Genomic DNA, 22669 nt, shown 5'->3' on the forward strand with positions numbered 1-22669 from the left:
CTCCCTCAGTTGATTCAAATATGCTTCTTTGTGCTCCTCCCTTTGGGATCTTTTATATATCTTGAATGCTGTTCTTTTAGCTTTAATTTTGTCAGCCACCTCCTTTGAGAACCAGATAGGTTTCAGTTTCCTTTTGCTTTTCTTTACATTTCTAACATATAGAGCAGTTGCCTTGGTGATTGCTCCTTTTAGATTGGTCCACTGCTGATCCACATCTCTCTCGTTCTCCCATCCTTTTAGTTCTTCCTCCAGGTACTTACCCATTTCCTCAAAGTCTGTGTTTTTGAACTGTAAAACTCGGGTCTTTGTGGTTCTTTTCCCTATTCTTTTATTGATATTAAACCATACCGTTTGATGGACACTGCTGCTGAGGTGGGCGCCCACCTGGACATCTGAGACATTATCTGCAGCGGCCCGATTGCAGGGCCGCTGCAGATCCCATGTCACGGCCAGGGAAGATCAGGGCCTCTGAAGAGCCCATCCTTCGGCAACCCGTGCAGAGGGACAGCATGTGCCAGTGAGAGCCTGTGCTTGAGCAAGAGAGCATGTAGGAGTGAGAGAGCCTGTGTGTGTGAGAGTGAGACAGCATGTGCACGAGAGAGACAGTATGTATGTATGTATGAGAGAGAGGCATGTGAGAGCTGTGGATGTGTGAGATTGCATGTGAGTGAGAGCCTGTGTGTGTGAGAATGTGTGAGATAGCGTGTGAGAATGAGAACCTGATTGTGTGTTTGAGGGAAGACAGATGGAGAGAAAAGAAATAGAAAAAAAGACCCTGTAAAGGAATTGGCAAAAAAACAAGAAAGGAAAGGTGGAAAAAAAAGCCTGTGACCAACCGATTAGAAAACTAAGATCAGACAGCAAAGGTAAAAAATAAAAATACTTTTTAGTGATTGGCACATGTAATCTTTGGGAATGTGCAAGAGTAGCACTTTCTCTATGCCGATCTCACAATGTACGAGATCAGCATGGAGGAAGTGGAAGCCTGCAAATATTTATTATGAGATAGGTTGTGTTGTGAAACATTTTATTTATGTATATATTTAAGGAAACATACATAAATTGTTGAAATACATTTTGTTCGTTTAACCTTTAACTTCTGGTTTGCTGGTAGACTGAATTACTGTGTCACGAAATTATGTTTGTCTAAAAAGTGTGCCACCAACATGAAAAGTTTGGAAAGCTCTGGTGTAGACAGATGGACTCAGAACCAATGGGTTATGCTCCCCTGCCAGCAGATGGAGACTAGTCAGATTTCAAAGCTGATGTCACCCTAAATACACCCCTGCAGTGACCTCAGCCCTTCAGTATTCTCTTCAAAAGCCACTGTGGACATACTAATGAAAAAACTTGAATTAAAATGATTAAAAACAGATAAGCATAACTGGACACAACCAATCAGAAACATTGAACACTAGTAAGAATATAGATGCCCTGATCTAGGGACCAGATGACACCTTACCCATAATCTCTTGGAATCTATATCTACTTCACGGGCAAATCCTTGGCAACGTTCTTGGGCAGCTGTGGGCAGGATGCTGAGTCCATCTGTCTACACTAAGGAAAACAAAATTATCAGATATGTAGTTTCTCCATTTCCTAGCGTGTAGCCAAATGGACTCAGGTATAAGATATACAAAAGCTACTCTCGATCAGGGCAGGAGGCTGGCTGCGCAGCGGGTTAACATCACCCTTACAAAGGCTGACTGCTCTTGGGTCTGTACATCCAGGCGACAGAACCTGGGGAAGGTGTGCAAGAAGGACCACATCTTGCCGCTAGCCAGATATCGATTGGAGACAGCAGTCTAGCTTCTGCCCATGAGACTGCCTGAGCCCTAGTGAATGAATTTTAACCTGAGAAGGTAATGGCTTTCCTGCCTCCACATAGATTCCTGAAACCACCTCCTTAATTCCAGCGAGCTGTAGTAGCCTGTGAAGCTGGTTTGCCCCGTTTCTTTCCACCATTAACGACAAATAGGCAGTCTGTCTTTCAGATTCCACACAAAGTCTACTCATATTCAAATTATGGAGGAGGTATTATTCTTCTGCATCCTTGTTTTTAATCGAAGGATGGGCAACGAAAAGGACTGATTCAAATGAAACTCCGAGACTACCTTGGGCAAGAAGGATAAAATGGTACGAAGCTGTAATGCTCCTAGAGTCATCCGGAGGAACAGTTCCCAACATGACAATGCCTGTAGTTTAGAGATGCAATGTGCCACGCATATAGCCACCAGAGACACTGTTTTCAAGGGTAATAAATGCAAGGAAAGACTGTGCAGCAGCCAAAAGGAGGGCCCTGCCAAAAATACTACTACTAGATTAAGATTCCACAAAGGAATCTGCCACCGCAGAGGTGGCCGAAGATGCTTCACCCCTTTCGGAAGACTGGCCACGTCCAGATGAGCTGACAGACTGGTTCTATTCACCTTGCCTCTGAAACAAGAGAGGCGCTAACTGGACCTTCAAGGAGTTAAGGGTCAAACCTTTATTTAAGTCATCCAGCAAAAAATACTCACCAGACCCGCACATATGCTAGGGATGTAGAAATCTTCCAAGCGCGGAGTAAGGTGGCAATTACTATCGCAGAATATCCTCGCTTCATTAGGCGAGCCCTCCTGACAGAGGCAAGTGAGGGAGCAGATTGTGCCTGTAGAAAGGCTTGAAGACCATGGAAAAATTCCACCTAAGAAAAGGCAGCTGTGTCCATGCCTAACGCAGGAGGTACTGGGGTAGGTGCTAATGAATTTCCCTGCCCCATGGATGACCCAGTCCCGGGGTCACTCAGATCTGGGGTACTTCCAGTTAAGGCTGTGGCTAACCATCCTCTGAACAGGAGGAGTCGGGCTTAGCAAAGTCCAGGGAGGCCAACTCTTCCTGGGCTTCCTCGAGGTGCTGACATAAGTTGGAATCCAGGTCAGACTGTGAAGCCCTAATATTGACAAGCAGCACAGAGAGAAAGGCGCTTATATTTCATGGCTGCCGGAGCTATTGGCGGCGGTAAACTGTGTGCTCTGTCGGCTCATGCTTAAAATTTTATGCACACAGATTTCTGGCACCTAGGCGGGATAAAACGAGGCACATGCCCAGCCCGTGTGCCCAGCTTTACCTGTATTCTGCGCTTAGTAGGTTATGCACGTATGTATGCATGCGATGTTATGCGCATGGCAACATGGCATGAACAAAGATGCACGCACAAGATGGCACTGCCACTGCCTACTACATGGTGTGCCAACCAAGCCTAAAGTGGGGCCTAGCCTACCAGGGGGCTGCTCTACCCGCTCAGAAGCCCATTTCCCCTTAACCCAATGGGATCGGGAATGTCGTCAGTAGGGTACGTCGAGCAAGGAGCTGGATGAAGTCTTACCGAAAACCCTCCAAATATCGCTGAATTGGGAGGTAGATCTCTTTTTTTTTTTGTCCTTCTTACTTACCTGGGCTCAGCACTTACCAGCTGAGTACAGAGACACTCTCCAGTTGCAGGGGGAGAGGGCTTTGGCCGTCACCACCTGCACCTGTTACCTTTCGGCTGCTTCAGCAGCAAGTCCACGCTGGATCAAGGCACAACTCTGAGGGATCTCGGAAATTGCCTCAGGAATTCTCAACTGGGGGAGGGACCTTTAGGTTTCACCAGAGGAGAGTGGAGCTCAATTTTTTCTTCCAATTTAAATGTAGAATTTCTCCTTCCAAAAAGTAAAGCAATCCCCATAGGAAGAGGTACGGCCACCATCTACTGGAGATGGAGAAATACTGAAGGGCTGAGGTCACTGCAGGGCTGTATCTAGGGTGACAGCTTTGAAATCTGACTCAGTTTCCATCTGCTGTTAGGGGAGCATAACCCATTGGTCCTGAATCCATCTGGTTACACGACAGGAAAAAAGTTTTCTATGAGGCAAAAAGCAAATGTTTTAGAGCTCAGTCCAACTGTGATGCTGACAGCTCCGTGGAAAAAGAGAGACTGAAGAAGGATCCCATACGGATACATGGTATAGGGCATGCTGGGCATGCTCATGTGCCTAGTCAAAGTTTCTAGAAACTTTGACAAATTTTCTGCATTGGACTCCATTTGATGTCACCAATGTGTGAGGACTACCAAAGCAGGAGAAGAACAGAGTATTGCTAGGTATAATGTCAAGTAACAGCTTTATTCAAAACCAGCACATTCACAGAAGAGTTTAGTGGTAAAAAGATACACCAAGGTGGAGAATCTGAAAAACAGTGAGGCAGTATGAAACGATTAGAAAAACTATTGGTAACCAAAGAAAATTCTATTGAATTATGATCGATAGGATGCAGATAAAAAGACTGGATGCTTTTTTTATGCATAAGCTGCCTTTTAAAGATTATGGTACTACTCGTAATTTGTTTTAAATGTGCCTACCAGATTCCTTTAAAGATAAGATGAAACAGGCCAGATTTTCTATATTTAGAGTTTGATCGTTGCCTCACTGTTAGGTGTGAATGGGTACCTTGTGTGTTTAATGTGCTAACTGCTTGGCATTTGTATATCTGAAAATAAGTTGCATCACAATGCATACTTGTGTTTCATGACTTATTTTGTTCTTTTGATTGTATGTGCACTTACAATGCATTTAAATAAAATGTGAAGAAAAAAAAACCTATTGGTGACCAAATCCTAGTCAAGTTCCCAGCGCACGTATGACTGGATAGTGAAAGGGAGATGAACCAAAATAGGTACAGGAATTCAGGCAATATGCTACCTGTAGATACCCTAACCTTTCTCATTTAGCGCTATTACCTATAAAACCCCAAATCCCATCTTTCCTAACCAGAATCAAGCCATTCTTTCTCAAGCAGAACAGTGAACCATGCTGCACTCTATATAACCAGAGGATCACACATATGCTTCATAGGTAAAGAACTTACTTCTCACCAAGCAAAGTCTCACCTTGAAATACAAGGAAGATGTGAAGAATATCTGTCCCAGTGGTTCATACAGTAGTTGCTCCATTTCTAAAAAGAAAAAATGTAATGTTAGAGTTGACTTTTTTCTTTTTTTAGATTTAAGACAAAGTATGCTGTTCCAAGTCTCCATGAAGCTGGCAGCCAGAAGGTGGTTACCGGGCTATTTTTGATATTCAATAAATTAGACAAGCCACATACCTGAGAAGGAAGTGAGGGGAATCCAACTTAGAAGCTGCAAGATCTGTGACCGATAGCAACCGTTCCAATGGGGAATGGACTTGTAAAGGAACTCTTCACAGTTTGAGAATCCTTCCTGCAAGACAAACAGTGGCACAGCATGGGACACAATAGCAGAGAAATGCAGATTTATCCTACACACCAGGTTGGTCAGTAATACAATCATTTATAAACTAAGTGGATTCTTGTTAAATTTATAGATGATATTTTCAATACAGCAGTTTTCTCCTGTTCCTTTGGACTTCCAGCACATTCAGAACCAGTGTTGGAATCCTTCATTCATAACTACCCATCTAATTTTAATCCTCTTAACACAGTGACAGTTCCTGGCTGGAGGCCACATGCCAAGGTACTTCACGAGAGCGCTGCAATAACCAACACTAAGTACAGCTACTAAATGGCCCCTCTGCATGACGACAAGAACTCCTTCCTGCCCTGTATCACCCTCCCCCCCCCCCACGGGAAATTAATGCCGTCTCTGCAACTGATCAGAAGACCTGAGCTGGGAATCAAACCCAGATCTTTCTGAATCTATTGGGCCAGTCCAAAAGTCAAATATTCAATGACACTAGAATTCCATTCTCCAACAAGATTTTATTGAGTGTTGGACTTTGGCTTCAATGGTCCAACTTGGTGCTACTATATGACAGATGACTTCTCAATTCAAACCATATAATCACTAATATTCCTCCACTAGTTATCTTTCTTCTCTTTACTTCATATCTATGCCCAATTTTTATTAGCTGTAGCAATAGAAGCAATCTTTAAATTGCTGCTCCTCAGAGGAATGATCCCACAGCCCCTGAAGCTTTCAAAAAGAATTATATTCAAAACATATTAGATCAACTGGGGAAATAAAAATAAGGCTAAATCTTCATGTAGTTGCAAATAAAGTCTCATTTCCCCATAGCCCAAGAGAGGCCCAGTTCCAGTTCAACTGGAAGCCCAAAGCAAGAAGAAACTTCCAGGCAAAGTCATGCGTAATATTCCTCAAAGAGTTCTCACCTGTAGAAACTGCTGTGCATTGGCGATGGTGTCTAAGAAAGCCCTAACCTCGGCTTCGTTATTCTGGTTCTCAGTATAGCAGGCACACTCTGAGAAATGCAAATCACAGACACACCATAAAAACAGAGTTTACACATCAAGCTGCCATCAGTTTTAATTGTTCCTCGCAAATGAAAAAAAGGTGAAGTTTACACTTACCTGCTAATTTCCTTTCCTCAAGTCCAGTCAGACTAGTCCAGACAAAGGTGACATTACTTCTTACCTGATAATTTCCTTTCCTTGAAGCAAGGCAAGCCAGTCCACATCAGTGGGTTGTGCACGCCAACCAGCAGGTGGAGACAAGAACAAAGACTCGCTGATGTCACCCTCATATAGCTCTGCTCAGGCACCAGCCAGCCAGTATTTCTCCAACAGCAAACTGTCGACACTAACCACTAAACATTAACAAGAATATCACATGCTACAAACACTATTCAACTTAACCTTATGGATTCTTTTCTTTTAATTTTTTTTCCAGATGAACACACTGGACTCAGCTCCGCTAACAATAGGGCCTTGGGACAATCAAAGTATCTTAGAAGAAGATCAGAACTCACTTACCCAATCCAGCTACATGAAAGATCCTGGAATCTCATTCCTTTCTGGACAAGGATCTAGCAGCACAGATAAAAGTCGGCCACCTCAAGGAAACCCTGGGTGGGAAGACAGACTGGCTTGCCTTACTTCAAGGAAAGGAAATTAAGAAGTAATTTTACCTTCCTCTTCATCCAGGCAAGCCAGTCCACACCAGTGGGATATACCAAAGCTAATCCCTCCAAAGGGCAGGAGACTGCCTGAGGCAGCCCTAGCAAAGGCAGAATCCTCCCGCAAAACCACAAAATCGGTAATACCTGGCAAACATGCAAACAAGACCTAGTCGCCACTCTACAAATCTCTGCTGGAGAAAGCAAACGCAATTCTGCCCAGGAAATCTCCTGAGCCCAGGTTGAATGCACGCTGACTTGTCTTGGAAGAGGCTTCCCAGAATCCACTACTTCCTTAATCCAACGAGCCACCGTGCCCAGACAAGCTGCCTCCAAACCCCACAAGGGTATCAGGAAATGCAAGGGAAGTCTAAGGTGTTTTACCTCCCCTCAAGAACCTAGATACATTTGAGAAGAGAGCAGCCTCCCCTGCAAGCAGCCCCGATAACACACTATAGAAGCCACCTGCACCTTCAACATGTTCAAGACTAATCCCTTACTCAGACCTCCTTGTAAAAATTCCAAGATTAAGGGAACAGGCACCGAAGCAGGCAAACAAGCACGATTCTGACACCAATGCTCAAACACCCGCCAAACGTGAATATATGCCAAGGAGGTAGAAAACTTGCATGGTCTCAAAAGCATTTCCACTAGTGCCCCTGAGTAACTTTGCTTTAAGAGCCTAGACCTCTCAAGGGCCAAACCGTAAGACAAAACTGACTGCTGTAACCCCCCCCATCCCCTTAAGAAAGGGAGCTGCCAAGGGGCCCCCCCCCCCCCGCAAGACCACGCAGATCCGTGTACCACGGTCTGCACAGCCAATCAGGGGCCACCAGAAGCACCATGCCTGGATGACGTGATATCTTCTGCAACAAGACAGCTGAACATGGGCCACGGCAGAAATGCAGAGTGACTTCTCTTGTAGACATGCCTGGACTAGGACATCCACTCCACGATCTTGAACACCCCCTTGTCAGACTGTAAAATCTCTCCACTTTCGCATTCTTGCCAGTCGCCAGTTTATCCAAGAAGGGACACCCTCAGCGATTCATGATCAGACAAAAAACTTCAGGAGCCAGTTCCCATTCTCCATGATTCAAATCATGACGACGGATAATCTGCCTGCACGCTGTCTACTCCTGCTATAAGGGAGGCTGACAATGCCTGGGGACATCCGTTTCTAGAGAGACTTGTCTATTGATTCCTTCCTTGGTGATTTATGTATGCCACTGCAGTCACATTACAATGTGACTTCTAACCAATCCACAAACTGAAGGAAAGCTAGTCGAATCACCAATGCCTCCAGTCAATTGATGGACCAAGTTGCTTCCTCGTGAGTCCACTACCCTTGCACCAACTCCTGACAGTGTGCCCCAAATTATAGCCAGCATCCACTAGCTTCTGGCTCCAGGTATGGCCACTGTCTCCCAGAGCTTCCTGGGCTAATTGTAACTCAGTCCTGACCAGCACACAACAGCACGTGGAGATTGGAAGATTCATGGCCATTGCTTCAAAGGCCTGCTTCAAAATAGTCTCAGTCTTCTGATCTTGAGCATCTTTTAAAGGCACATCTCCTTCCACCACAATGGTGATCTGCTTTGTCACAGCACAGACCAATGGTCCACCTAAGGAAACCGGAGTTGCTCCCTCATTTTAGGGTCCATGGGATACAATCCTGCTAAGGAAAGGCCTCCTTTAAAATTAGCCTCAAGTGCGCTCTATTCCAAACCTATCAGCTCTTGGACGGCCTTATGCAGAAGAAAAAACCAGGATGCCTCGCGCAAGCTGATTAGAGGGTTCCACTTTGGATCTCTGGCCGCTGCCGGCAACTTCTCCTCACACCTAAGAGCTTTCAAGATCTGCAAAATTAAACCAGCATCTGTCCCTGTGAAAAAGCCACAGCATAGTTCTACGAGACTCAGCATCTGGGGGAATCTCCCCCTCTTCCAATAATGGTTCATCTAGATCCCCCCCTTCCCCCAAGGATGCCGAATCCCATTCGAGTCTCCTGAAGGATCTTTGTCCTTGCCTTCTCCCTCTGCCTCCATTTCTTCCTCCTGGAAGGAGACAAGGACTCCCTGGAACACTTTCTAGGTCCTTGGGAGGAATACTTCTGAAGCAGGCAATCCCTAGCCTCTTCCTGGAGAGCTCTTTGCCCCTGACAGAAGGCCTGGAGACCCTTAAAAAATTTCACCCACGAGATGCCAGAAAGATCCAAACCCAGGGTAGGCAAAATCCTCTCGGAGCCTATTCCTGAGGGGATCAGCAGGAAAGGGAGCGGGGAAGACTCCTCAGCCACTCTAGTAGGAGGTGCCGCCATAACCTCTGCCTGTAAAGCAGGAGTGTTTAAGGTCCTTGCAGGCACAAACTCCACTGTAAAGACATCCCTCTGGGACTCCACATACATATGACACACTGAGGGACCTCTTGGGACTAAAGACCCTCATATATAGCATTCTGAGCAGATGCGAAACTTCTTCCCAACTGCTCCCCCGATGCCATGTTACTCTCCCTCTAAAAGCTGAACAAATGCATCCCACCGCATGCCTCAGCATTTCTTGCCAATCAAAATGACGTCTGCTGCATGTGGCTTTGCCACTGAAATTTTGCTGGTTCTAAGATTAGGCCCGCAGCCCTCCTGAATTGTGCAGCTTGGCAAGGCACTCAAGCTGTCTGCTTCCCAGCCTGCAAAAGAATGCGCCGGCACCTGCTCCCAGAACTGCTTGATGCATATGCTCCCCCACCCCCAGTAAACTTTCCACAGACAAAACCAGCAAAATAAGAAATAAAGGCATGAAGAGAGTAGAATTTCTTCTGCTGCCCAGAGGAAAGCTAGGGTCAAAGCCTTCACCTCACGCCTGATTTTTTGTTTTTGCTTGTCTCCTGATATTGGTTCTCAGACACTCAACTGAAGGAGGGAGCTACTGCTTTCACCCCAGGAGGTAAAACCAATCTGTTCAATCCAGGCAGGTCAAGATCCACAAGCACGGATGCACGTCCACCACCTACAGGAGACAGAAAAATTGGCTGGCTGGCGCCTGAGCAGAGCTATATGAGGGTGATGTCAGCGAGTCTCTGCTCTCTGTCTCCACCTGCTGGTCGGAGGGCACAACCCCTGGTGTAGACTGGCTTGCATAGATGAAAAGGAATAGGTTGTGTTTCCCCACCAATAGATGGAGGCAACTAGCTTACTGATGTCATCCTATATTGGGGGGGGGGGGGGGGGGGGGTTCTGTGCTGACATCAGCCTGCCAGTATTGTCTATATCAAAGTGAACACAATTAATGCTCCCCACACCCCTCTGACCAGGGTACTTCAGGAACAGAATGGATCATTTGGGTCTTTTTCTGCTGTCATTTATCCTCTTGGGCCATAAAGTGCTGCAACTGAATTCATCCCTCTCTGTTAAATATTTACCTTTCAGGGACTCAAAAGACCGTAGTTTAACATCCCCCCACAGATGGCCAATATTGACAATCGCCAATTTTACCCAGCACCCAAAATCAACCACAAATATCCCTAGGGTGAATAATTTATTAGACTTAATGGGTGAGCTAAAGACCTACTAGCATAACCTTCCATAATTTTAGGGTAACTTTGGGTGGAGGAGGATCTGGAAGCAAAACTGTGCCAGAATTGTTTAGGTAGCCAAACTGGAGGCCTCAAAGGCATAGACCCAGTAAGCACTTGTACTATTTGGATATATTATTTTATCTTCCCTGTGCCAATGTAGATGAAAATATAATACTTAAGATTAGGTATACCTAACCTCTTGTACAATTTAAACTGGTATAAAACCAGCCTAGCCATTCTCAGAGGCCTGTGTTGCCTGATAACACTGGCAGCCAAGGGCGTGAAGGTGGATTAACCCATCTTCACTAGAGAAAAGGAAATTATCAGGTAAGTAGTAATTTCTCAGTATTCAGACAGGTTAACCCATGACCAGTGGGATGTACCAAAGCTACTCCTGAACAGAGTGGGATGCTGCCCACGGTCCAACCAACCCCACAGGCACATAAGCTATGTCCTCCCGGGCCTGCACATCCAGGTGATAATACCTGGAAAAAAAAACATGTAAGGAGGAACATGTTGCAGTTCGGCAAATCTACACGGGAGACAATCAAAGCTCTGCCCATGACACTGCCTGAGCCCGTCATGACCCATTTTTCTGCAGAATAGCGTTGTACAGGTTTTTTCGTAAAATTCAACTTATGTTGTATTTTTCCCAAAATGTTCCTCAAGTGGATTCGTCCATTTTACATCCAAAATCTAGTTGGATACCTGGTGGGCCAGTGGATCCCATAATAAAAACCTTTATAGAGTTGGTATTGTTAGATGTGGCACAAATTGAATCAAGGTACACAGCACCCAAATTTAATCTCACCTATGGTGAATTTCAGGCATTATCTTTAAAGAATGAAAAAACAATCATTATAAAAAAAGCAGACAAGGGTGGTGCTGTTGTCCTTCAAGATAAGCAGAGGTACATCTTGCAAATTTTAGCACACATCCAGGATCCCGCCAAGTATCAACTTTTGAATCAGGACCCTACAGATGCGTTAAAATCGCAAATTGCCACATTGGTGAATGAGCAGTTATCATTAGGAAGTCTTACATCCAGAGAAGCACGGTATCTTTGTGTAGAATATCCAAGGGCACCTACCATTTATTTTGTACCTAAAGTACATAAAGATCGAGAAAATACTCCTGGACGTCCAATTGTCACTACATTAGGTTCTATACTTGAGCCTTTATCCACTTTTGTGGACTTTTTTTTGCAGCCGTTTGTGTCAGATGGCAAGTCCTACTGTAAAGATACTAAACATATGTTGGTCAAATTAGATGCAATTGATAATGCGGCGGAAGCTCTGCTTGTAACGATGGATATACAGTCTTTGTACACCTCTATACCACAACTTGAAGCTCTTCAAATAGTAGAGAACACTTTAGATCTACGTGAACGTCCACATAGAATTCCTACAGAATTTTTGATGAAACTTATAAAATTGGCGTTATGTGAAAATGTTTTTCTTTTCCAACAATGGTATAAACAAATACACGGGACGGCTATGGGGGCCAATATGGCCCCCAGTCTAGCCAATTTATATGTTGCTAATTTTGAAAATGTATTTTTATATGATGCAGTGCACAGTTTCAGAATATTTCTCATTATACTCGTTATATAGATGACATTTTCTTTTTGTGGCATGGAAGTGTAGATCAGCTACTGCTTTTTTACCATTGGATTAATTCACTTGACAACAATCTGAAGTTTACCATTGAATTTCATCAATTCCATATCAATTTTTTGGACATACATATTGAAAAGGTAGCTAATAAAATTATGACGACTTTGTTCAGAAAACCGTGTGAAAAAAAATACCCTTTTACACTACTCCAGTTTCCACCCACATCATCTATGGAAAAATTTGCCAATTGGGCAGTTCTTGCGGTTGAAACGAATATGTAGTGATAAAAGTTTATTTCAAGTACAAGCAGAAATTTTAGCAAAAAGGCTACTTAATAGAGGTTATCCTAGTCATTATATCAAAAAAGCTTGGAAAAGAGTTACTAATGTAGCGCGATGCTGGCTGTTGTTGGATACACAACACGACAACAAGCCCCGTTGGTGTGTTCAATCCCTTTTTCTGATAAAGCTGGAGCAATTGCAGCATCTATTCATCAACATTGGATGGTGTTAAGACCACACGCTTTATTATATGAAGATCGTCCGATAGTGGCCTACAGTCGCGGCCGCAACATAGGGGACAGCATCACACATTCGTTTCTACAAGAATCGCAGTTAGAAGATTCAAATTTACCGCATGGAAGTTGGCCATGCACAGGATGTTCGATGTGCAAACAAGTTATTACAGGAGAAACATGGACTAAAGTAAACGGGTACCATCATGTGTTGCAGGTGTACACTGACTGTAAATCCTCACATGTGATATATTTGATCGAATGTCCGTGTAAACAGTATTATGTAGGCAGAACTAAAAGAATGATACGTACAAGATTAACTGAACACAAAAGCTGCATCACAACAGAGAAAATGACAGCTCCTCTGGTATTACATTGTAAAGAACATAATCATGGATTTGGAGATCTACGTTGGAGAATTTTGGAAAAAGTTCACATACACCCGCGTGGGGGAGACATAAATAAAACACTGAATCTTAAGGAACAACAGTGGATATTTAGGTTGAATACTGTCAGTCCTAGCGGTTTAAATGCCTCTATCGAGTGGTATTCTCTAATATGAGTCACCATTTGTCAGAATAACGTCAGTGATTAGATTAGCATATCGGGCGGGACTCGAACATCAGTATTATTTAAGATGGTTCCGGTTTGGTGCCGGATGTCAAGATTAAAAAAAACGCCGGGTCGCCATTTGTCAAACTTTGTTTAAATGGAGTAAGAGCAAAAAGTAAGTACACAAAGATACCGTAAGCGTTATCGGAATTGCTGCAGTCCAGTTTTATTGTAAATTATATGGAAAGTTGTTTGCAAGTTCACTAAAATTTAAATTTTTGACGCAGAACCAGTCACCCTTGATAAAGGACTGAGAAAATGTTGCCGCAGTCCGAAACACTGTTCAGTGTTGGGTCAACTAGTTTCTTGCAGATTGAAGCAAGATTACCATGAAGGTTGATGGAGCGTGAATAAATAAGATAAGTGCGGAATTATAGCACATTTAACAATTTTAAGTGCATCAAAAAAGTTTTTGAAAAAAATGTAAAATTCCTTCCAATAAGAACCAATATGACCACATGATTAAATATAAGGCAGAGTTGAGATACGCGAAAGCAAAAACGATGATGCCTATTATGACGGTCATAAATACAGTAGTCTAATTTCATCAGTATTTGTGCGTCTAAAATATTGGTTATTCATTAACTAGTGTTGGCTATTTTCATCAAAAGAAATAAAACAGGATGTCATAATGCCTTTGTATCGCTCCATGGTAAAGTGAGATCCTGTTTTATTTGCCATTCCCTTTCTAATAATTCTAAAATTGTTTGCTTTTTTTGATAGTCACAGCACACTGGGCTGACGATTTCAATGTATTATTCACTATGACGCCTAGATCTCTTTCCTGGGTGGTAACTCCTAACATTGTATAACTACAGCAAGGGTTACTTTTCCCTATATGCATCGCTTTGTGCTTGTCCACATTAAATTTCATCTCCCATTTGGAAGCCCTACCTTCCAGTCTCGCAAGGTCCTCCTGCAATTCATCACAATTCGCTTGAGATTTAACTACTCTGCATAATTTTGTGTCATCCGCAAATTTGATAACCTCACTCGTCGTATTCCTTTCCAGATTATTTATATATATATTGAAAAGCACCGGTCCACGTACAGATCCCTGAGGCACTCCACTGTTTACCCTTTTCCACTGAGAAAATTGACCATTTAATCCTACTCTCTGTTTCCTGTCTTTGTGAAGCATAGGAAGCGCTGATGATCGTGATGGACCGAGATGTGCAGATAGGCTTCTGACAGATCCAGGAAGGTCAGAAATTTTCCAGCTGTACTGCCCTTATGACCGAGAGTAGGGTTTCCATGCGGAAGTATGGTACCCTCAGGTAGCGGTTGACAGACTTGAGGTCCAGGATGGGCTGGTACGGTCCCTCTTTCTTGGGGACGATAAAATAGATGGACTATTGCCCAGTATTTCATTGGTGCGTGGGCACCGGTGCTATAGCCTTTAAGGCGCGCAATTTGGTCAGTGTTGTTTCCACTGCCGTCCTCTTGGAGAGGGAGTGGCAAGGAGATTTCACAAATTTGTCTGGAGGGATGCTGTGGAAGTCCAGAAAGTATCCCTCTCGCATGATGGTTAGGACCCACTTATCCGACGTTATCTCGACCCATCTTTGGTAGAATAGGGTATGCCTGCCCCCTATGGCTTCTTCCTGTGGATGGGTCTGTTGATTCTCATTGAGGGGTGCGGCTGGGGCCTGGACCTGAGCCAGCTCCCCTTTTGTTGTGTTTGTTCCGAAAGGACTGGCCCCCGCCTGCGGGGCGAGGTGCTTGGTATATATTCTTATACGGTCTAAAACACTGTGATCCTCTTCCCTTGGATGTTCGGGGAGAGGGGCGTTGGCTTCTTTTGTTCTTGTCCTCCGGTAACCAAGGTATTGGAGATTTCACCCCATTTGTTGGCTAACTTCTCCAGTTTGCTTCCGAACAGGAGGGATCCTTTAAAGGACATTCTCGTGAGGTTCGCTTTGAATGTTGCGTCGGCTGACCAATTTCGGAGCCATAGTTGTCTTCTAACTGCCACTATGGAGAATACGCCCCTGGCTGAGGTGTGCACTAGGGGGTAGATTTTCAAAGGGGTATGCGCGTACCCCTCGAAAACCTACCCCAAACCTCCCTTGCGCGCGCCGAGCCCCGGAACGCGCGTAAGTCCTGGGATTGCAAAAAGGGGCGGTCGGGGGCGTGGCCAGGGGGCACAGTTTGGGATCGGGGGCGTGGCCGAGTGCCCCGACACAGCGGCCTGTGTCAGGATCTGCTGCGCCGGCGCGTGTAAGTTACTACTGCCCGGAGGCAGTACTAACTTTTCCGATAAAGGTGGTGGGGGGGGGGGGTGTCCTAGATAGGGCCGGGGGGGTGGATTAGGTAGGGGAAGGGAAGGGAATGTGCGGGGGAGGTAGAAAGAAAGTTCCCTCCGAGGGAACGGGCAGCGCGTGCAGAGCTCGGTGCGCGCAAATTGCACAAATGTGCACCCCCTTGCGCACGCCGACCCCGGATTTTATAAGATACGCCCAGCTACACGGGTATCTAATAAAATCCAGTGTACTTAAAAGTACATGCGCGCATATGTTTTTAAAATCTACCTCTAGGACTGAGGTTGCATCCGTGAGCAAGGATATCGCCAGTTGCGTCTCTGGAGAGAAGCAAGCTGGCACGTGTTACTACGGCGCAGCATGAAGCAATTTGCAGAGTAATTGCTGCTACATCAAATGAATGTTTAAGGATGGCTTCCTGACATCTGTCCTGGGCATCTATGAGCGCCGCTCCTCCTTCGACCGGGATGGTTGTGCGCTTAAGAAATTGCGCAAACCATGGTGTCCATTTTTGGGAACCATAGGCGTTCCTTGGCTGTGGGTTCCAGGGGGTATAGGGCTTCTAAGGCCCGTCCTCCTTTGAAGCTGGCCTCCGGGGCATTCCATTCCAGGTCCATCAGTTGTTGTACGGCCTGCAACATTGGGAAATAGCATGAGACCTGGCGAAGGGACACCAAAACAGAGTTAGTCTTTGGTTCCACTGTGGTACCATGCCTGGAATGGCCAGCGTCTTCAGGGTCAGAGACATGAGAACTGGTAATTCATCTTTGGACAAGAATCACAGCATGGTTCAGTATGGTTCTATCCCTGGAGGGATTTCCCCTTCCTCCAGGGAGTCAGTCTCAGCCCCTGAGGTGTCTGTATCCCCTGTAGGGAGGCTATTGCCTAGGTGGGGCATGTCTCGAGAGGTCCGAGAGTTGCTTGGAAGGCTTTGTGCTTCTGGTGAAGACTGGGGCTGTGTCGCAGGCGGTACCGATTGCACTTGGACAAAGGTTTGCAGCCCTTTGAAGAATTCCACCCAGGAAAAACGTCCCTGGGTCCATATTGAATCCAGGCGGGGTTTTTGGGTACTTGCCAGGTTCTTATGGCCTGGATTGGCCACTGTTGGAAACAGGATGCTGGGCTTGATGGACCCTTGGTCTGACTCAGTATGGCATTTTATGTTTTTATCTTCTTATGGTGGAGGCCCCCGAGGTGCCTTCTTGTGTAGGCGCCAAGTCGGAGATACAGAGGTCCGGGGTACTATCATTAATGGAACCGGATCCCTCTATTGACTGTGGGGGTCCTTGCTTAAGCTCCCCCTGAGATTCTTCGCACTGCTGGCATAGGGCAGAGGCCACTTCAGGTTGTGCAGGCTGGGCAGAGGGCTTGGCCTTCTTGGCTGGCCATGATTTGTGCGCATGGAGTGCTACAAAATGTCTGTGCGCGATGGTATGCGCCAGGAAGCTTAGTTGTGCGCTCTGGGTGCGCAGATGTGCGTGCAGGCCGTTATGCATGCCGCTGTGCGTACTGCACAGATGTGCGCGCTGCTATGCGCATAAGTTGGTTGCGCGCACGGTTCAGTTGAGCAGGCAATACAGCGATCGAGGGGGGGGAATTGACACCAGCAACCACATGGACAAGATGGCAAGCCCTCCGGAGGACCCTCGCACCAGATTGAGGTCTAGCCCAGACGGAGCTGTTCAACCCGATTTTACAGACACTGGAAGGGACGATCTGTGCGGCTAATCAAGCCGCGGAGATCAGAGACTTAGAAGTTTTCTACCTTACCTGGTCTCAGCGTTTCCCACTCTCGTGCCGGGCGATCTCCGGCTGCGGGGGAGAGAGGGAATTACCTTCACCGCCACGCTCGATTCAACTCCCACTGCCTCTCAGCTGCCCTGGGGGCTACGTCCACGCTGGGAGCCGGCTACCGGACAGAGGCTTGCCTCTAAGGGATCTCAGAAATCACCTCAGGAATTCTTGACTGGGAGAGGGACCCTTAGGTATCACCACAGGAGAGGGAGGCTCGTCTTCTTGAGGTAAATTTTCTCTCTTCTTCTGTTTTAAAATTGCTAACACTTCTAGAGTGTGGAAGTGTCCCTATCTGCTTTATGAGACAGAGGAAAAACTGAAGAGCTAAGCTTCCTGCACGGGTATATGTAGGCTGACGTCAGCTTTGAAATCTGACTCAGTCTCCCATCTGCTATCAGGAGTACACTATAGCCGTTGGTCCTGAGTCCATCTGGCTACACGCTAGGAAACACATTACAGGTAAGCAACTCTTTCTCCTAGGACAAGCAGGATGGTAGTCCTCACATATGGGTGATCAGCAAGCTACAGGCTGACCTGTATTACAACAGGCCAAAAGCAGACAACTGGTGTGCAGGCATAATAATTGGGTGCTATTGGCAATGATGAGGCAGCCTGACATCACAGCAGGTGGTTGTGGAAGGAGTTGTGGTTTATATAGTGGAAGAAAGCTTTTCAAGACAGGTTAGCCAAAAGCAGAGTCTTGACAGACTTCCATATCTAAGCAGTAGAGGGCAGCGAATGTGTGAAGAGAGCTACATGTCGCAGCCTAGGAAATGTTGGCAATTGGTACTGAACGATAGTGTGGTACCGATGTCATGGCCGTTACAGAATGTGCCTGCACTCAGCCCTAGAGAGGAATGCCTGCTGCTTCATAGCAGAATTCGATAATCTGCTAGTCAGTTGGAAGAGATTGATTGCCCACTGAAACTCGCAGCTTGTCTTTGTGAAAGAAGGAAAAAGTTGGGTGTATTTCCTATGGAGTGCAGTGCAGTCTAGATAGAATGCAAGTGCACGCTTACAGTCCAAGATGTGCAATAAACTCTAGCTCTGGTGAGAGTGAGTCCTTGGGAAAGAGTGGGCAGACTGAGGAATTCTCGACTGGGGGAGGGACCCTTAGGTATCACTGCAGAGCGGGGCTAGTCTTGTAGAGGTAAGATTTTGGAATTTTCTCTCTTCTTTGGTTTGGATTTCCTAACGCTGAGCAAGCGTGTGTAGAGTCCCAAACTGCTAAGGAGACAGAGAAATACTGAAGAGCAGAGCTTCCTGCAGGGGTATATGTAGCACTGACGTCAGATTGAAATCTGACTCAGACTCCAACTGCTATCAGGAGCACACTATACCCATTGGTCCTGAATTCATCTGCTACACGCTAGGAAAACAACTATTAAACCAGGCCCTAAACACTAATACATTTCCTATTGGGAAACCAGAATAAGCCAAGCTGCTACAGAGCGCCACACAGAAATAATTGTAAAGCTATACTAAAAATGTTACAAAACAGCTGCTGAACAGAATAATATCCAACAATTAAAAACTCATAAAAATTATTAAAACATATCCAAATATCAATAAAATATTTCAAAACAGCAGACATCGCATAATACCCAATAATTAAAATGGCAGTCAATCAAGAAAAATAAATTTAAAAAGCCATCTTTACTTAACCTCTCCAGCAACTCTCCTAACTCTTCCCCCCTTCCAGGCCAACAGCACTCACAAGAAGCAGCAAGGGCTGCTGAAGCTCTGTCCTCACAGTCCTCTTCCTTAGCGCCCACAACCAGTCACTCACACACACCCCCAATTAGACCCCACGACTAGTCTCAGTCTCTCAATCACACACAAATGCTCTCGCACCCACCCACACCAGCTCTCACCCATTCACACCCACAGACTCTCACCTAGGAACCCACTCACACCCACAGACTCTCACCCAGGCACATAGTCACACCCACAAACTCTCACCAAATACTTCTTCCTCCTTCACTGCAGGGATGGGCTCCAGTTCCGCCATGGCTTTACTCCGGTGGGCCTTCTTTTTTTGTCGCCACAGGGATGGGCTCCCGTAGCAGCCTTGCTTGGTTGGGGTCAGGTTTTCCTCTTCGCTGCATCCCTGTGGCAGCCTTGCTTCATCAGGGTTCGACACTTCCATTCCTCCCACCCCCAGGCTATGCAATGCTTGCCTCACCAGTCAATCAAAGGCTTCCCCTTCTTCCTACTCCCACTGGCAAGTATAATAATAATGGACCCCGAAATTAACCTAAAACAACACGTGTTGCTAAAAGTAAAAGAAAGCTATGCTAAACTCATGATCCTCAGAAAACTTAAACCGTTACTAACTCCTGCAGATTTCAGAACAGTGCTTCAGGCACTAGTTTTCACCAGTACCGATTACTGTAATGCACTTTTTCTAGGACTCCCAAATACAACAAGACCACTTCAAATTCTACAAAACACAGCAGCGAGAATACTAACTGGAAAAAGAAGAAGAGACCATATAACAAACTCTGGCCGAACTTCACTGGCTAAACATAGAACAAAAAACTGAATTTCTTATACTTATACTTAGTGTAATTGAAAATCCAGTAAATAGTCCGCCAAGTTCAATTACTATTGGAAAAGAGGTTATAGAAATTAAAAAGGTTGCACAGAACCTGGGAATACAAGTAGATTCGAAGTTATCATTAACTAATCATGTCTCCCACCTAGTTAAAACATCTTTTAAGATACATACCCTAAAAAGGTTAAAGCCGCTTCTGTTTAAATCTGACTTTCAAACAGTCCTTCAATCTCTTTCATTTTCAGGACTGGACTATTGTAACAGTCTTTTCTTAGGGTTGTCCGACTAATTTAAAGCCTCTACAACAGATTCAGAATGTCGCAGCCCGGTTGTTAACAGGCCTGCCAATGAGACATCACATTACACCTATTTTGGCTGAATTGCATTGGCTCCCTGTTAAGTATCGAGTGAAATACAAGGTTCTATCATTAATTCATTCTTTAATCTATAATTCTGACTCTTCATGGTTATGTATCACGTTAAGAATCTATAAGCCAACGAGAAGCCTTAGATCAGCAAATAAGAATTTGCTAGATGTACCGACAGTAAGAGTAGCGAGGCTGAATTTGACTAAGAGCCTTCTCGGTGGCAGGCCCTTTATTGTGGAATTCACTTCCCAATATACTAAGACAAACCGTGAATCATGCTGAGTTTAAAAAATTATTAAAAACACATCTATTTAAAGAAGCATTTGGGGATTTAGACACAGGAAAACACTCAAGTTGAAAGGTTATACGTTGTCAGCGTATATCTAAAGAAGATCTTGTTGACCTAGGCATAGGTTCTTGTATAGACCTCAAAAATGCCGTTCTTTATCGGTATTTATTTTATTTCTATACTTTGTCTTTTTCTTTTCTTACTTTGGTAAAATTGTAACTAAGTTAGTATAGTTAATTTTAAATAATTAGATAAGTTTTAGAGGTAGGGTTTATAAGAAACAATTGTAATTTCTCTTTCTTTTTCTCCTTTTTCTTTTCATTCTCTCTCCTATTATTTTTTATTTTATTTAATTTGTTATTTTAATTTAATTTACTAATTTACTATCTTATCTTTTTGTTTAAATTTTTTGTAAACCGTTTTGGTGAGCGTTCTCGCTTTTAAAAGACGGTATAGAAATGTTTTAAAATAAATAAATAAACAAACAAAGAATAAAATACAAAGCACTATGCACCATACATAAACTAATACATGATGAAAAAGCGGACTGGCTAAACACTGCACTACGGGTATACGTACCACACAGGAACCTTCGTTCAGCAAACAAAGCTCTCTTAACCATTCCCTCACGCAAGACAGCAAGACTAACCCAGGTAAGAGAGAGGGCATTGTCTTTAACAGGACCCACACCCACACTCTAGAACACAATGCCTTTGAAGACCAGATTACAGAGAGACCCCAAAACATTCAAGAGAAGTCTAAACACATGGCTTTTTAAACAAGCCTTTTATAAAGAGACCGGAGAATAGAAAATACACTGGAATAAACAGAAGAGCACCGGCACACAGTACTATTCTCTTAAATGTGCATTACAATATGTTAAATTGAGTACACAATGAATGTAACACAGTAAATGTGATTTTTTTGACCTGTAAAAGTACCTTCTAGGTACACCTGGCGAGAACCTACATCACTAAACATTTGTACGTATTTTTATGATTTAATGTAACTGAAACTTAATGGCACCTGTTAGAATGTACAGTACGCTTATTCCAAACTTACTAATGTGCCTACATGTAAACCGTTGCGATGGTATATAACTTAGCGACGGTATAGAAAAGACTAAATAAATAAAATAAATAAATAGTAGGGAGGGGGCTTCCGATTGGCCTGCGTGGAGGCAGGCAGAATGAAGGAGGCTTCCTATTGGGCAGTGGGGGTAGGAAGAAACGAGGCTTCCAATTGGCCCACAGGGGCTGGAAAAAGGGAGAAGGAAAGTACAATGGGGCAGTGGGACACCGGGAGACGCAAAACCTGCCGGTGTTTGGCAACACACTGGTGTGTTGCGACACACTGGCTGAGAAGCGCTGCCTGGGAGAATGAGGGATACATGCTGCCATCTGTTGGAGACAGAATACTGGCAGGATGAGGTCAGCATGGAAGCCTACAAGGGGTTTCAGCAAACTTGTTTTATTTTTTTTTTATTTATTTAGATTTAGTCTGAGTTCATCTGCTGGATGGAAAGCATAACTCATGAGACTAGACTAGTCTGGCTGGCTGAAGAGGAATGAAGAGGAATGAATTCAATTAGAACATATTCACAAACTGCTATAATTTGAAATCACATATGAAAATTAATGTGCTCAAGTTTCCACTAAATCTGAGGGAAGTGCCTTTTTTATACTAAAACTAAATTTTATATAGCAAGCACAAATAGGGATGTGCAGACAAAAAGTTTATGTTCATAAGTCCATAAGTCGAAAAGGGGGGTCAATTTCGGTCAATATGGACATATGGAGAATTCCATAAGTTGAGTCTATGTCCATACGTGCACCGGTTCCCTAAATAAAAATTTAAACCCCTCACCCTCCTTAATCCCCCCCAAGACTTACCAAAATTCCCTGGTGGTCCAGCGGGGAGTCAGGAAGCCATTCCTCTATTCCTTTGCGAGGAGCACGTGACGTCCACGTCACGTCGGAGTGACGCGGCCGTCACGTGGTCCACCGCGGTTCCGCTCCCAGACCCCTCGTTGGACACAAACGGAACTTTTGGCCAGCTTGGGGGGGCCTCCTGACCTCCCCAAGCTGGCCAAAAGTTCCGTTTGTGTCCAACGAGGGGTCCGGGAGCGGAACCACGGTGGACCACGTGATGGCCGCGTCACGTCGGCGTGACGC

General features: G+C 44.8%; 1 protein-coding gene across 1 annotated transcript in view; it reads right to left on the minus strand.

Annotated features, from left to right (window-relative positions):
- CENPI (centromere protein I) overlaps positions 1–22669 on the minus strand; it is a 252860-nt gene that overhangs the window by 69237 nt on the left and 160954 nt on the right. The window contains 3 exon segments of the mRNA XM_029607381.1: positions 4910–4974; positions 5125–5239; positions 6169–6257. Of these exon segments, the coding sequence (XP_029463241.1) occupies positions 4910–4974; positions 5125–5239; positions 6169–6257 (269 nt within the window).

The sequence above is a fragment of the Rhinatrema bivittatum genome, chromosome 6, assembly GCF_901001135.1.
Source record: "Rhinatrema bivittatum chromosome 6, aRhiBiv1.1, whole genome shotgun sequence".
Taxonomy (NCBI): Eukaryota; Metazoa; Chordata; class Amphibia; order Gymnophiona; family Rhinatrematidae; genus Rhinatrema; species Rhinatrema bivittatum.